Source organism: Penaeus vannamei, chromosome 30, assembly GCF_042767895.1.
Source record: "Penaeus vannamei isolate JL-2024 chromosome 30, ASM4276789v1, whole genome shotgun sequence".
Taxonomy (NCBI): Eukaryota; Metazoa; Arthropoda; class Malacostraca; order Decapoda; family Penaeidae; genus Penaeus; species Penaeus vannamei.
Window position 1 is genome coordinate 10,820,590 of NC_091578.1, and position 15,000 is coordinate 10,835,589.

General features: G+C 37.6%; 2 protein-coding genes across 7 annotated transcripts in view; both read right to left on the minus strand.

Annotated features, from left to right (window-relative positions):
• LOC113810760 (ankyrin repeat domain-containing protein 29) overlaps positions 1-885 on the minus strand; it is a 124,066-nt gene extending 123,181 nt beyond the window's left edge. Inside the window, exon 1 of the mRNA XM_070142995.1 lies at positions 718-885. Within this exon, the coding sequence (XP_069999096.1) occupies positions 718-729 (12 nt within the window). The 5' untranslated portion in view covers positions 730-885. The remainder of the gene's footprint in view (positions 1-717) is intronic.
• Positions 886-4,585: 3,700 nt separating this feature from the next.
• Nap1 (Nucleosome assembly protein 1) overlaps positions 4,586-15,000 on the minus strand; it is a 32,403-nt gene continuing 21,988 nt past the window's right edge. For 5 of the 6 annotated variants that reach the window (XM_070142998.1, XM_027365397.2, XM_027365398.2 and 2 more), the window contains exons 2-8: positions 13,396-13,606; positions 9,030-9,134; positions 8,714-8,907; positions 8,322-8,616; positions 8,068-8,215; positions 7,622-7,789; positions 4,586-5,715 (exon numbers count right to left, since the gene is read on the minus strand). In XM_070142998.1, the coding sequence (XP_069999099.1) occupies positions 5,615-5,715; positions 7,622-7,789; positions 8,068-8,215; positions 8,322-8,616; positions 8,714-8,907; positions 9,030-9,134; positions 13,396-13,584 (1,200 nt within the window). In that variant the 5' untranslated portion in view covers positions 13,585-13,606 and the 3' untranslated portion in view covers positions 4,586-5,614. Of the gene's footprint in view, positions 5,716-6,386; positions 6,436-7,621; positions 7,790-8,067; positions 8,216-8,321; positions 8,617-8,713; positions 8,908-9,029; positions 9,135-13,395; positions 13,607-15,000 lie in introns of all 6 variants that reach the window. The other variant, XM_027365400.2, reaches the window with a different exon arrangement.

Here is a 15,000-nt window from a genome sequence, read left to right on the forward strand (position 1 = left end):
TAACCACTATACAAGTAATGACAAAAAAGCTTGTGTTAAAGTGTAAGTGTTGAATTAATATCGACGCGTTAACGGAAAAATATACATCATGTTCGTGAATCGGTGAATTAAAACGTAACTTTTGTAAAAAAAAAATAATAATAATAATAATAATAAATAAATAAATATATAATAAGGTCTATGTCTACGCAGTCTAGTCTCTAAACACATTGCAAACACCATCTGTTAAATGCTACACAAAGTACCTTAGTACCTTATCAATGGATAAGCAATATATATTTTCAAATAACAGCGATTGACACGGCGTCAGGTGTCTTGTGTGTCACCTGCAGGCATGACAACAACTCATTCATGAATGAATTACGAACCACACTTCGAATTTCGACCAACGGAGCACACACATGAAGCAGGTCAGTGCCGCCGCGAGGTTGCAAGTCGCGATGATCAATTATATACGTCGCTTCGTGTGTCGTGTGGGAGTGGCAGGTGTGGCTTATGTTAGTTATTTCACTTTCGAAGATTCGGGATGGAATATACGTTGCATTTTGTACCGTTTATTAAACAATGCGACTCAATTCCCTTGACCATTGTCAATTAATTCCAGAAGCTTTGCAACTAGGCGCACCATTGCAGTCATTGGACAGCAAACAACAGAACACAAGCCTATACAAACAACCTTCCCGCACCCAGTTCCAACAACCACAAACAAACACCTACCCTGATTGACATCTTGAGACGATCCGGCGATATTAATCCTTTGTCCGCTTTTGAAGTGACATCCCGCGAGAGAGTCTACGAGTAACACCACCTGCCATTGCCTGTGTTTACAATCAACTGGCCAGACCAGCAGACGACACTCGGGCCGCGCGCGCAACCCAGCCAACGGCGCGCCCGGCATCTGTGGGCGGCCCAGGCAACTACACGCTATGCCGCACCGTCCTCCTCTCGTAAATGCGAGTTTTAGAGGTTGTGGCGCTTTTCGACTGCTACTTATTCTGTGACTTGTTACAAGTGGTTAATATCCTCTATTTTTCCGGTGTGGTTTGTCTCACGTTTTGCTTTGATGTATAATAATTCCTTTGTAGACACCGCCACGCCTCAAAAAAAGGGTCGCCTTACCACACCCAGCAGATCCGATGCAATAAAATATTCCTTTCCACAGTGCTTTTTAATGAGCTCTTTATCCTCTGGCCTGGAAGCAACGTTCTGATTGAGTAGTCTGTCATATCGCTACATTTTTCAACCTTTTCTCACATATGATTAATACTACATTTGGGATATTAACAGATTTTCCATTATCAGTTTTGTGTAAGAGCGTCAATGATGCTTACAATCACAAGAATCGCCCGTGATATAACAATCACGTTCAAGATATATATCCAAAGCATGAGGCTTCCATGTGTATATCTAATTCTGTCGACAGATGAAGTTATGACAAAGAATTACACAAAACTAATTTGAAAGTGACACCAAGCCACTTTTCTGTCATCATATAAACTCGTTATTATCATTCATATTTCATGACGAATATTTCCCAGTGAATATTTTCTTCCCAGTAAACATATTTATTGGAATTTTATTTGTACATAAAACAAGTGGCAAATTTTCATAGCCATTAATGAGAGATATTACTCACTCAGGATGTAAAACTGGTACATCGCGTACCAGTACATTATTTGCAACGCACGATTGATGTAAGAATACGCATATGACGTGTATTTATCAAGAATCGTAATTCCTAGATTTCTTAGTTTCTTAACTCACCCAAGCTTAGTGCAACTAGTATCAGCAGTGTCATAGTCAGTACCCAAAATTACCTCCAAATTAGGTAATTTTTCATGTGCACATTCCTGGGTCACATGCGCGCAGAGAGAGATAACGTGGGAATGGGGGAGAGAGGGAGGGAGAGAGAGAGAGAGAGAGAGAGAGAGAGAGAGAGAGAGAGAGAGAGAGAGAGAGAGAGAGAGAGAGAGAGAGAGAGAGAGAGAGAGAGAGAGAGAGAGAGAGGGAGGGAGAGAGGGAGAGAGGGGGAGAGGGAGAGAGAGGGAGAGGGAGAGAGAGGACAGAGAGAGAGAGAGAGGACAGAGAGAGAGAGAGGACAGAGAGAGAGAGAGAGGACAGAGAGAGAGAGAGAGAGAGAGAGAGAGAGAGAGAGAGAGAGAGAGAGAGAGAGAGAGAGAGAGAGAGAGAGAGAGAGAGAGAGAGAGAGAGAGAGAGAGAGAGAGAGAGAGTGGGGAGAAAGGGAGGGAGTGAGGGAGAGAGGGAGATTGGAAGAGAGGAAGAGGGAGGGGAAGTGGGGGAGAGAGAGAGGAAAGAGAGGGAGAGAGGGAGAGAGGGAGAGAGGGAGAGAGGGAGAGAGGGAGAGAGGGAGAGGAGAGGAGAGGGAGAGAGGAGAGAGGGAGAGAGAGAGAGAGAGAGAGAGAGAGAGAGAGAGAGAGAGAGAGAGAGAGAGACAGAGAGAGAGAGAGAGAGAGAGAGAGAGAGAGAGAGAGAGAGAGAGAGAGAGAGAAATAGAAAAAGAGAGAGAGAGAAAGCTTAACAAACACAGACCCAAGAACACCCGCAGACCCCCTTTCCTCTTCCTCCCGCGAATGTATACATGTTTACTGTACGGAAAAATGTCAACTGTAATAGTTTGTACGTACATTCCTGTATAATGTTCGTATAAGTGCATTCGTGATTTTTGTTCTTATGCCATGAAAGCCCGGATCTCCTGTTTACAGGATTAATCAACATTGTTACACTACCTCAGAATATTTGAAAATGACCCTTCAGATACCCAATGGATGAGCTACCTGCTTCTTCACACCCAATAACTTCGGTGTCTTAACCCCTAGCCCCCATTTTAGAACAGTGTGCACAAGCTTTTAAAATATTACTTATAGGTCTATCAGTGTAATCAAATAACTACCATATGCTATCACCACAAATTTGCATTAGTAAAAATACCCCGTAAAGAAACTAAAAAGTATGTTAGAATAAATGAGCTTTATTTTCTTTACAGAATTGAGAAAGATGACTGAATAAGAAAAAAATAAGCTTTACCCTTCCTTTAGTAACATTAAGTAAAAATGGTTAATACAAATATACGTGCTAGACTTCAAACGTATTAGGACACTAATCATTAAAGATTACTTGTTATTATCGGCTGTAATATATTTTTACATATCAAATCTTTAGTTTGTCCTTCATTGTCTTTACAGTTAACGTATGTTTCCTTGTGTTATGTGGAAAAGGTTAACATTTGATTATATTTCATACTATCAAGCACTTTTTCATATGGTGATTGGTTTTCCCCTAGTATACTTCTATGGATTCATTCTTGTTCAATATAAATTATGTACTCCATCGAAATACAATTACGTGATTTATGATCATCATTATGACTGCTACAGTATTATCGAAATAGTTACATGATTTATGATAATTTTTATGGCTGCTACAATACTACTGACAACTCCAGAGATTTTCATTTTCAATTTCTTAACCATTTATGTACTACGTGTTAAAGTCTACAAAAGTTTAAGAATAAAAAGTCATAACCGTATCTGGTCTTTTATTAATTTTTAAAATAGCATCATGGACATCTCATTGACGTGTTGGACTTAAGTTTTAAACATTGGTTTGACTTACCACTTACTCCACTACTTTTAAACGGGAATGAAAATATGGACCAAATAATTTCTTGCACTATCGACACCCAAAACTTTTAGCATGACTTTCAAGATATTAATCCAGACCTACCCATAAAGGCACTCCATATGTAAAATTTTTATTTCATTGTTTCCAAACAATTGACTTGTCAATTCAGAATACCCGCTAATGTTGTTAAGCAATGTATAGCAGCTTCATTTTATCAAATTAGGTTAGCAATTAAGTATTGAAAGATCAACGAGTGCGTGAATTCATGTACAGCTACACAAAATATCGTTATGAAGTCAGGCTAAACTGTCAAAACAACGATACTTTGTGAAATAGTTATCGCTACGAAACTTGATCTCTGATTTTCAACTCTTTGGGTGTGGGGCTCAACTATATATTGCAAGGCAGTTTCCATCCTTTATAGAAATAAAATAGCTATTCCATGACATGCATGAATATGTACTAGACATTCGAAACACTAAACATTAACCCTTCCGTAACAAAGTTCTGTTCGTTATTGAATGTTTCGATACTAACGATTTTCTGTGTTGCTGTACTGCAATCATTTGTCTTCCGAAATATTTTAAATCATATTGCATTAAACTGTCTTAATATAGTAAGCTCGTGTGTTATTACTTTCAGAGCTATTTCCTCATTTAAAAACAAGGTCCATCAATACCTACCAAAAATAACTTTTGATTTGTGGGATATGCACCAACAGAAATACTTCAATATAACTATGCACATTCAAAAATAACTATCAGGCATTCAAAGTATAAATTCCAGAGTCAACTTCATCAGTTATAGTTAAAGCTAGCAATACCTACCGAAGTTCTATTTCCACATCCATTATGGGCAATATCAAAATTCTTAAATGCATATACTGTAGGTAAATATAATTTCAGACTTACGGCAAAATACTTCAGGGGTAGAAAAAAAGAAATGAAAAAGAGCATATATATTAGCAGCTGTGGTAACAAAGCTATTACAATTATTTACCAAGCAGACTGGGTACAATAAGTATCCATCTCTTCCCTATATGGGCAATTTTGTAACAGGCAATGAAAGATTCGTTTCCTTTTCAACAATTTGTTATTCTCCTAGAGATAAAATGCAACAGCTCCATCATCACCCAACAGCATCGACATCCTCCTCGACTTCATGGCTGTTGTGTTCCACATTTAGAAATCTTTTTGAGAAATGCTAGAGATGTGTAGTCAACAGCCATGCATCAGATCTCAAGCTTGGTATAATGCAATGACATTGGTACAAAAAGGGGTTCTCTAATAACCAACATAGACTGCAGAAAGAAAGTGCACAATTTTTATATGCATTATATCACAATGAAGAGAACTTAGTACCCTTATGGATGAACCTTATAGAACCTAGCATGCTGGTTCTATAATGAACTGACAGGTATTTAGGCAGGTTTGTCCAGAGTATGTTAATCTAGTCAAGAGTACCGAGCCTCCATAAAGCAACGGTTGTCATTTACAGTTACTATATTGTACATACTTTCAAGCTTACAATAAATCTCTTAACAAATTAACCAAACCACCTCTGAAGATGACAACCATTGTCATGACTGCTCAAGTTACATTTTGCTAGTATCATACACTGGGTGCTACAAAGAAATCTGGGGTAGGGCCACTGTAGTAGACAATCTTGACAGTTTATGCACTACATTATGTAGGGCAACACCACTGTTGAACAAGAAAACTATGAACAGCTAAACAATTTCGAAAATACATAGATTTCCTTAAGTTCTGGCCTGCCATGAACAGAACAGATATAGCACTCTGGTTAACAATCTGGCACACCTACGATTGTATGCACAATTGTAAAGAAAAACTACTTGTAATCTTGAAATCCAGAAAATAAAGTTTTCCCCACATCACAGAAATCTAACTGGCAAGACCCCAGATGCTGCCTTTACACGTCACTGAAGAGAGACCTATTTTGTAGAGGGAGGTCACTGCTGTTTACATTCAGCTTGCTGATCCTTAGCAGACTTGTCTTTAGATGGATCATAATCTGGGTCATCTTCCTCCTCATCCTCTTCACCTTCTTCACCTGAAATAAACAATATGAAAATATGAACCAACAAATTTTTAAAAATAGCCTTCAAAGTAATAGCCCCCAGTGCTACCAAAAGGGGCAAGATACTGTATATCAGATTTCTTTATATAAAGGTTTGTTGTTCAAAAGCAATGGACAAAACGATTATAAAGCACTAAGTACATCTCAATTATGTTGGATTTGAACTTTCAGTGATGTTTACCAAGAGCAATGATAGCAGGAATATCAAGTGTTTAGAATGCAGTGTGCAGCTTCAAAGCATCTATTGTTATGGCTCACGATTTTATTCCTCACTGCCTGCAGAGGTCTTTCACTCCAGGTGATTGGTGAAATACCAGCAAATAATTGTAGTTCATTCCAAGTATATACTCCAGTTTTGAAGACTTGCTTAGTTATACCCTATGGAACAAGACCTCTAACTAGCAATCTTTTCTTTAAGCTAATTTAGTTTCACTATGACTGGGCCAGTGAATTTGGGAGACCATACCCATGCATCCTTGTTCACACACTACATTTACGGCAAAGCATCTATTACTAAAATCTCTTTAAATTTTCAAGCTCTTAGGATTTCAAATTGCACACATGCATATAACCAACAACTAAGACAAATGTTATCTAAAACTCGCAGAAACGCGCAAAAATAAGTTAGTCTCCTGTTAGTATACCTGAACTTCTGGGTGATGCTATGGTGCTACACTGAACTGATTATTGACCCTGTGAAATACAACAATCTGTCATTTAGCAACAATTTTTTTTGGAGGATGTGTATTCTAAAAAAAATTCCATAACAGGAACAACAAACCTTCAAATGATACACAGCAGTCAATATCATTCATTAAAAAAGCTTTTTCATACAACTTACCAGGAAACTATGGATAAAAATGCACCACATCCGGCTAAATAAAAAGCAAATTATCCCTCAGGAATTTCTACATTCACTTACCCATCCCAGAGAAGCTTTTATGGAGTGTATTATTGTCATATCCGAGATTATGAAATGAACTACATAATTATCTACAATGCTAATATACAACATCTTTCGGAACACTAGTCTATGACCATTTCCTTGATAGCTCACCTGATTTAGCAGTACAAAATCTGCCATTGTCCAGCTCAGCATAATGTATTGTAAGCACAACTAAATTCAGGAGTATAATCTTTAAGACTATCAAATCTAACATCCACATTTGATTAAAATAATAAATGGCATCTTTTTCATAAAGAAGTACTTTGGTTTAAAACCCTGCTAACAAATGGGACAGTTCATTCCCTGGTATTAAATTTAAAGCCATGATCCGATCAGCAGAGGGTATGATATTACCAAGAAGTGACAGCCAACCAAACTACAGATTCCACAATATTTAGCCAGTATCTTGCCTTTTGTTGTCACTCCCACAGCAAGACTGCTGATTTCATCCACCCATCTGGGTATGGTTTTAGAATGCATGTAAAAACCTTAAGGCTGGCACATTTAACAAAGCTGAATTATTCCAGTGTTCCTCTGCAGAAGCTTATATAAAAACCTAAATTCAAGGAGAGGATGCAATCCTACTTCCTTCATGTACAAGATTTTAGGTTCTAGACAGCTAAGCTAGATGGTTCTAATTTACCAATCCCTAGAAAACTAATAATTTGGAGACCTCAGTTTTACTGACCATGTGAAGATCCAATCATCAGTTCAATATCATATTTGCGGTTATCTTATAACAAACTTCAATAGTACATCAGTGAATGTAACAAATTAGATAAATTGATCAACTATCAAATCAAAGCATTATTTCCTAAAAAGCCTCTTGATCAGAAATGTTAATTTAGCTATTTGACATCCTCACTAGCAGGACTACTGCAGTAATTACTTGCAGCAAAATGCAAGTCTACACTTGTTTCATCAACAACCCACCTTCCTCGCCCTCTTCCTCTTCAAAGTCTTCATCATCAAGGGCTTCTCCAGTGAAGAAGAGCACAGCTCGTGGAACAATACGCTCCCTGATGTAATGACCAATCTCAAAGTCTGCTGTCAAGAGAGCCTGGGTGTCCTCATCCATCTCTTCATCAGTATCCTCAGGAACTGTAGATAATTTGAGAATGCATATTCATATATTAAATATTTCAAAAAGTCAACTATATTAGAGACTTATGAACTTAACAAGATTCACTGAACATTAAAATACATTTCTATTTGTTTATCCAAAACCACATTGTAAACTTACGGAAAAAAATAAAATAAATGTAAACAATACTTTATACAACCTTTGTAAAGATTTATATTTACCTATTGATAAAGCTTTTAACTTAGCTGTAAATTAAGTGACAGCTACATACATCAGATTAAATAATTCAACAAACCTGGTGGTGGATTGAAGAAGTTGAAAAATGAGTCATTCTGTACAGTCTTAGTTATTGTCCTAACAGCTCCTCGTGACTTGTGCTTCTGCTTCTTCTTGATGGTTTTTACTGTAACGTTCTTGCCCTTCTTCCAGTCTATGGTACAACCCTGTAATGATTTTAGTATTTGGCATTACATTTTCTATAAAATTTCCAAGTTTTTGAAAATGTATATACTGAATCAGGAATTTCTTTAGCCACAATCTCTCTCTTACCTTGCACTTAAAGATTTCAGGTCCTTCAAAGCTGAAGGGGTCTTCCTTGTCTGGCGCACACTTCATTTCATAGTACTTTGTTAGAACTTTGTTTGTGAAGAATTCATTTTCTGAGAAGTAGAATTCTAAAGTGAAGCCCATGGGTTGATCATGGAACTTAAGCTGGATATCATTTAAATGCTTCAAAATGGGTTCATCATAATCCTGGACCATTTCTGAGAGAAGGTCAACATTTTTGAAGATCGTCAGCCAGAACTCAGGAATGCCCTTTGTGTTTTCATCGAAGTCGTGCAACCTGGGGAATAACACAAGTTATCAAGAATATCAAGTAACTTCTCAAACAGGTACAATAATTCATACCATGATATAACTACAAAATGAACTGTACTTACTTTGTGTCATCCTTTTCATCAGCATTGCCTTTTCCATCAATCTTAGCCTTGTCTTCCATGTCTTTACACAAATCCTTCTCATCCTCTTCGTCATCCGAGGGGAAGTCACATTCTTCTTCATTTGGTTCGTATTCGGCATTGACTACAAGTTTACGTTTTTCATATAGAGCTTGGTGAAGTTTGTCATATTTAACCTAAAACACAAGCATTTGATTATTAGCAACTATAAAGTCTATACTAGCAAACAGGCTACTCAACATTATAGAAAATTAAGGAACCATTTAAAGTAATATAGAAAAGAAAACGTTTCACATACCTCTAGCGCATGGACTTCTTTGTAGAAGTCAGCTTCTAGGTCTGTGTACTGGAGCTGTAGCTTCTTCAATGCCTTAATGCGTTTCTTTACAGCAACTGGGAGAGACTGTAAAAAAATAAAGTCAATATGATTACCTTTTAAATATACTCAAAATTTCCAATATAAGCCCACTTTTCATAATTATGGTTAATAATAAAAAAGACATCAGAACAAACATTGTAAATGCATGCATTTTCAATCTTAACTGATTTTTTTTTTTTTTTTTTTTATCATCCTAACTGATCATGTAGCTTAAATTTTACAAATGACAACTACAAACATGCTTACTGGTTTATGTAAATATACATGACTGGAAACAAGTATACAAAGAAGTTTACTGTATATATCAATATAGGTTTTAAGGAGGCCATCACATTTTTAGAAAAAAAAAAAAAAAAAAAAAAAAAAAAAAAAATCTTGTGTAATCTAGTAGGTTTTGGCAATCCACTGACAATATTTCTGCTAAATACACAAGAATAAAGGAGTTATGACTAAATATCTGACCCCCCCCTGCTTCCTGCTCCAATATTTAATGTCGCATCCGTGCAAATATACTCTACAATCTTTTTCCATTTTATTTTACTTATTTTGGTATTCTCTGGTAGCTAGCGCTCAACTCTGTTTACCCATCAGCTGATTGCCAAGAATGGGACTCGGAGACAAAATGTTACCTCCACACCATGTTACAGACGTACACCCTCTTCACACACTAAGAGGGCACAACTAGTGGTAAATGTTATTTTTGTATTTAACATCAGAAATAATTCTCAATCACAGCTGCAGCCAGATGTTTATACATATGAAATGCCTCACGTGGTCAGGTTAGGCACTGCAAAGCCTTTGACGACATGCATGTGCAGTTCTTGCCATTAGTACTTTGCAAAAGGGGGGGGATCAGGTACCAGCTACATTTCAGAATAACAGAATGCATCAAGATTGACTCATAAGGGAGAAAATAAAAAAATAAATAAAATAAAATAAAATAAAATAAAAAAAGGAAAAGGAATAGTATCCTGAACTTGGGAGCCCAATCTCAAAACTACACCTTTGTGCTATTTCTCCATAACTACTTGGACGTTTCTATTGGCATTTGGGTCATTTGAAAGCTGAATAAATTTGCGGATTTTCTGGATTGTGAATATTTTCATTCACGTAATAGAAGTCTATATACTAAAGTTTAAGTTCATAAGACTGAACATCTAGAAAAAAAAACATTCCCACTAAACTAAAAGGATATTAAAAATCAATCTATTAAAGGTTTTAGGTATTGCTATCGAGTATGGTATTTTTTTTCAACAGGTTTGGTTTATGGATAAGTGCAAAATATAAAATTGTGATTTTTCAAAAACTTAAATAACTACTTATTATTCAAATGATATGAAACTTGGTGTTCATCGTATATGTATATATAACATTGAAAAATCACGAAAATCCGATTATAAATGACCTTCGTTCTTTAGCGCGACGGCCCCTTTAAAAGTTACTTCATGTACTTGTACCTGGACAGCTCAGCCCAGGTCAACTATGCATGGATTGATGTACCAAAAAATATAGAAAGCCCTGTTTAGCTGGGATAGTGTACTTAATCCACAAACCGCACAAAACATTATGTTACACTTCAAACATTCCCACCACGCTAGGTCAGATTCAAGTGGTAAATTCATCCACCTTTCATTGACATCCTCCCATCCATGCTGTCTGCTTCCCCTACTCTCAGAACATCCTTAAGAGGTAAAAAATTCAAGGACCAACTGTCGAAAGTCCCAACATAAATCAATCCCATCCTAAGCATGCATACCACCACAAAAATGCTTATGAACCAAAAACCTTCCTAACCCAAGAGGCTTTGCCTCTTGGGTTAGGATCCCAATGATGTGACCATTACATGACAATTTGGCTGTGGGCCAGGTAAAGCAAACATGCCATTATGGAAAATGTAAGCACTTAAGAATGGGCTCTTGCATTATTTTTATCCATTTAAACTAATTTACAGTGGGTCTTCTGAAAAGATGAGCCAAGTTTCGAACAATGAAATTCTAATAAACAGTTTATTCGCATATACATAAACAGTGGGGTATCATGTAAACCAAAAAATTTAAATGTAACTTTCCCTACCTTCTATTCAATCCTTTAGACATGGACATGCACTCCCCTTCCCCCTTCTGTTAGCACTGTCAACTGCCACTATATTGTTTATAAAAATATTTGACACACCTTCAGTACCAGTGTTGATTATGACTATGCTCTACAAGATGGCAGTGCCAATTATTCCATCTATGCATTGCTCCCAGTAACACTAACCAAACAATTACCATCTTAATACAGCAAATCAAATGATAAGTATAGACCTTGGAAAATGGTAAAATCCTCATGTAGAAATACAGGCATTTGTTACCAAGTGATGCACCCTCCAGAGACAAGTCCCATAACCAGAGTATCATGTAAACCCCCTAATCCAATCCCCCCCCCCCCCCCACATTATTAGCACTAAACCAACTTGGAACATTAAAAACTGGCTGTGATAGTATAGACTAATTGGTGATATGAAGTAAATATTTTCATAATTGTAAAAATGAGGCTCCAGCAGCTGTACCCATGTTCAGGTCTTTTTTATGCTTTAAGATGGCAGTGTTCATTCCCATTTGTGTCGCTCTCGATAACATTAGCCATAGGAGCCATGTTAAAAAGGATGTGTTACCAAGTGCAATACACAGGTCATGAACACCATCTTGTACTAGCATAAATAGTCAAACTTAGGCAAAATGGTAGGAGCCTAATATTTACCACAATATCAAGAAAATATTTGCATCCTCACACAGCCAGTTCTTTGCATCAGTTTTCTATAAGCTGGCATGAAGTGTTAATAAAGAGGGGTGCAGGGGGGCTTGGCCCCCATTTCTGGAATAAAAGGTAGGAAAGGTTATGATAAGGCTTTTGTTTGCAGAATACCCTGGTTTTGGAACTGCATTGCTCTTGGTAACAAATACCACAAATAAAAACAGTAACAAATGTGTATATTCAAGGAATACAAGATAGGCCTAGTTGTTGACTCCTTGATGACCAAGGGTTTGAGAAGTAAACTTACAAGATAAAGACACATCGACAATAGGCAGCACATGGATTTGTCATTGATGGGTTATAATACCAGGGAGGTCTGACTTCCCTGATAATTTTGAAGTTTGGCTGCTTTTCGGATTGAAGTTGTGGCATCTTGACTGGGAGATGAACAAGTAAACCTTTCACCAATCATTTAATTGCCAGGCAGTGTGCTTATTGGTTAGTTATCAAGAGCAACAGAGGGAAATTGACACGATCTTATAAAGCACAAGAAATTGTCATAAGCAACAGGTACATCTGCTGCTGCCTCATTTTTACAGGAAAATGACAAAAAATAGTTTGAGCTGTGATATGCTAGATACAAGTCTACAACACCCTCAAACAGCCAGAGTTCTTATTGTTGCATCTTCTGAAAATTGGCATGGAGTGCTAATAATAGGGGGAGGGGGCTTGCCCTCCCTGTCCTGGAAATAAAAGGTAGAAAGTTAAATTTGGGTTTTTGGGTTTGCATGATACCCTGGTTTGGACTATCTCTTGAGGGTGCATCACTCAACGACAAATACCCATGTATCACCTACTATGGTTATCTGTTAATGAGAGCTATGCACCTTCCAAAGATGAGCTCCCAAAACCAGGATATGTTAACCCAAAAACCCACACCTAACCTTTCCTAACTTCTATTTTTCTGTGGTTTAATCTTAACTGTATGGATGCACAAAGTTAGGACTATCAATCATTCTTGAGCACAAAACATTGCAGTAGTTGGTACAAGAAATGTTATTAATGTTACTTTATTAGCACTTCATGCCATCTTATAGAAAACACAATACTAAGAACTGGCTTTTAGTGTTATGAACTCTCCAAGCAGTGATGTACAGGACATTCAGTATTTTAAGAGAAACATGAGAATGCTGCTGATGTACCTCTTGTATACAACTATGCTCTACAAGATGGCAGTGTCCATTTTCCTCTCAGCATTGCCCTCAGGAACATTAACCATCATCACTATATTACTTACAATTTCTCTGTAGTCCTATTATGAAAATATTTGTGGGGGCTAATTTTCAAACAAGTTAGAATCAACAAAACGAGCACACATCTCCAAGATTAGTTTTGTTAATAGCTCAGTGTGGTGTCAAATCTTAGCTCATTAATAGCAACAGTACATACATGAAATAAAGGCAAAAGCTAGAATTCTCTCCCGAGCCAGCCTCTTCAGATCTAACTCTTGTGTACCATAGCTATCAATAAGCAAAGCATGTCAACTCACACTGATGTAACCAGAATGGGTTCCAAGGAAACGACGAAGTTTGGTCTGGAGGGCAGCCAGCACCTGAGGGTCCTTCATGAGCTTGTCTACCAACTCCTTACGCTCTCCTCCCTCCTCCTCCTCCATCTCTTCCTCGGACATCTCCTCCTCGGTGGCCGATGTTGCTACTGCCTTCTCCGGGTCAGCCATTATTACTATGCTTGGTCAAATGCTGAAAAATAAACAGTATCATTCATCTACATTCTTATCATGAGCATAGACTTAAGAAGTACATTAATTATAAGAGTGCTACTTACAACTACTGTATATGCTAATACTTAGGATGCTTCAAACATCAAATTGTTACATCTTGCTTATAATGACCAACTTCAAAATGCAGAGACACATTTCAAAGTAAGGCCTAAACTTTATATAAAGCAAGGCCATATTTTGGCAGTCAATAGTTTGTAAATTGACAAACAAGTTTTAAAAATTCAAAATGCTCATTTAGTAGTTCAATAAGCCATGTATATTTATAATTGCCACTTCAAAACCTCCCATCTCACTTGCACTACTTTATAAATTATAAACTTGATTGTTCTGAATGTGTGGCAAGGCTAAGTGAATAAAATGCACGTGGAAGGCAAGTGCTGGGTACATGTTAGGCTGAGCCCCACCCAGAAACCCCAGGAAGTGCCAGGCAAACATGCAACTATTAATATGACCAAAGTCTCTCCATATCATATGACCAAGGTTAAGCCAGGCCTTTACTGCTCATCTTTGAAATACAATGCAACTTTCAAGTTGAGAGATCCCTACTTTAGGTTGTTTCTTCAAAAATCCATTTCATTTCTATGACTATCAATTCTATTCAACTATTACAAAGGAAATTACAAACGATATCATTTTCACCTATATGGGTTGCTACACTAAAAATTACACCATTACGAGAAATTTCACTTAAATACACATGTGAAACAAACCTGCTCTTTTTTTTACTGCTGTCAATGATTACATAATTTTTGCCAAGAGCTAAATAGTTCCCTTGCACAACTCTCACCCTGGTACCTGCATATTTGTACCCTAAATGCATATGCATGATCTTAGTACTAATAGTCACTCACCTTACTCTCACCTAACCATAAGCAGTAATGCAATTTGACAACTTATCCAACATTTTTCCCAGCAATAAAAACCCTAACCCAGCTGCAGCCTTCTAACCCACCATATGTCTCCTAGTGCCAGGGGAAAAAACCCTTCCCACCCAGCTCACACTCCCAGCCACGAGAAGGTGGACACAACCCTTGCAATCAGTTACTTGCAACACGAAGTCCCTCCCGGTAACTTCTGGTAGTAACAGCTGACCCAATCAATACCCAGGTGTTTAGTTCCATCAAGAACACGGGCGGGATCCCTCGCCTCTGCAACAAGCTCAATGTTACTCGAATCGTCGACTCGGATTTTAAGAATTGGTCACGTGGCCGTGCAAGTCCCCGTCGTTGCAAAGAAATGCTTACGGTTACGATAATGGGCTTTTCGCGGTCCAATGCATTTACAAAACGGCTCGGAAACCCCGCGTTCCTCTTTAACCTTGCCTCCCCCGATGGGCCGACATGGCCTAGCACA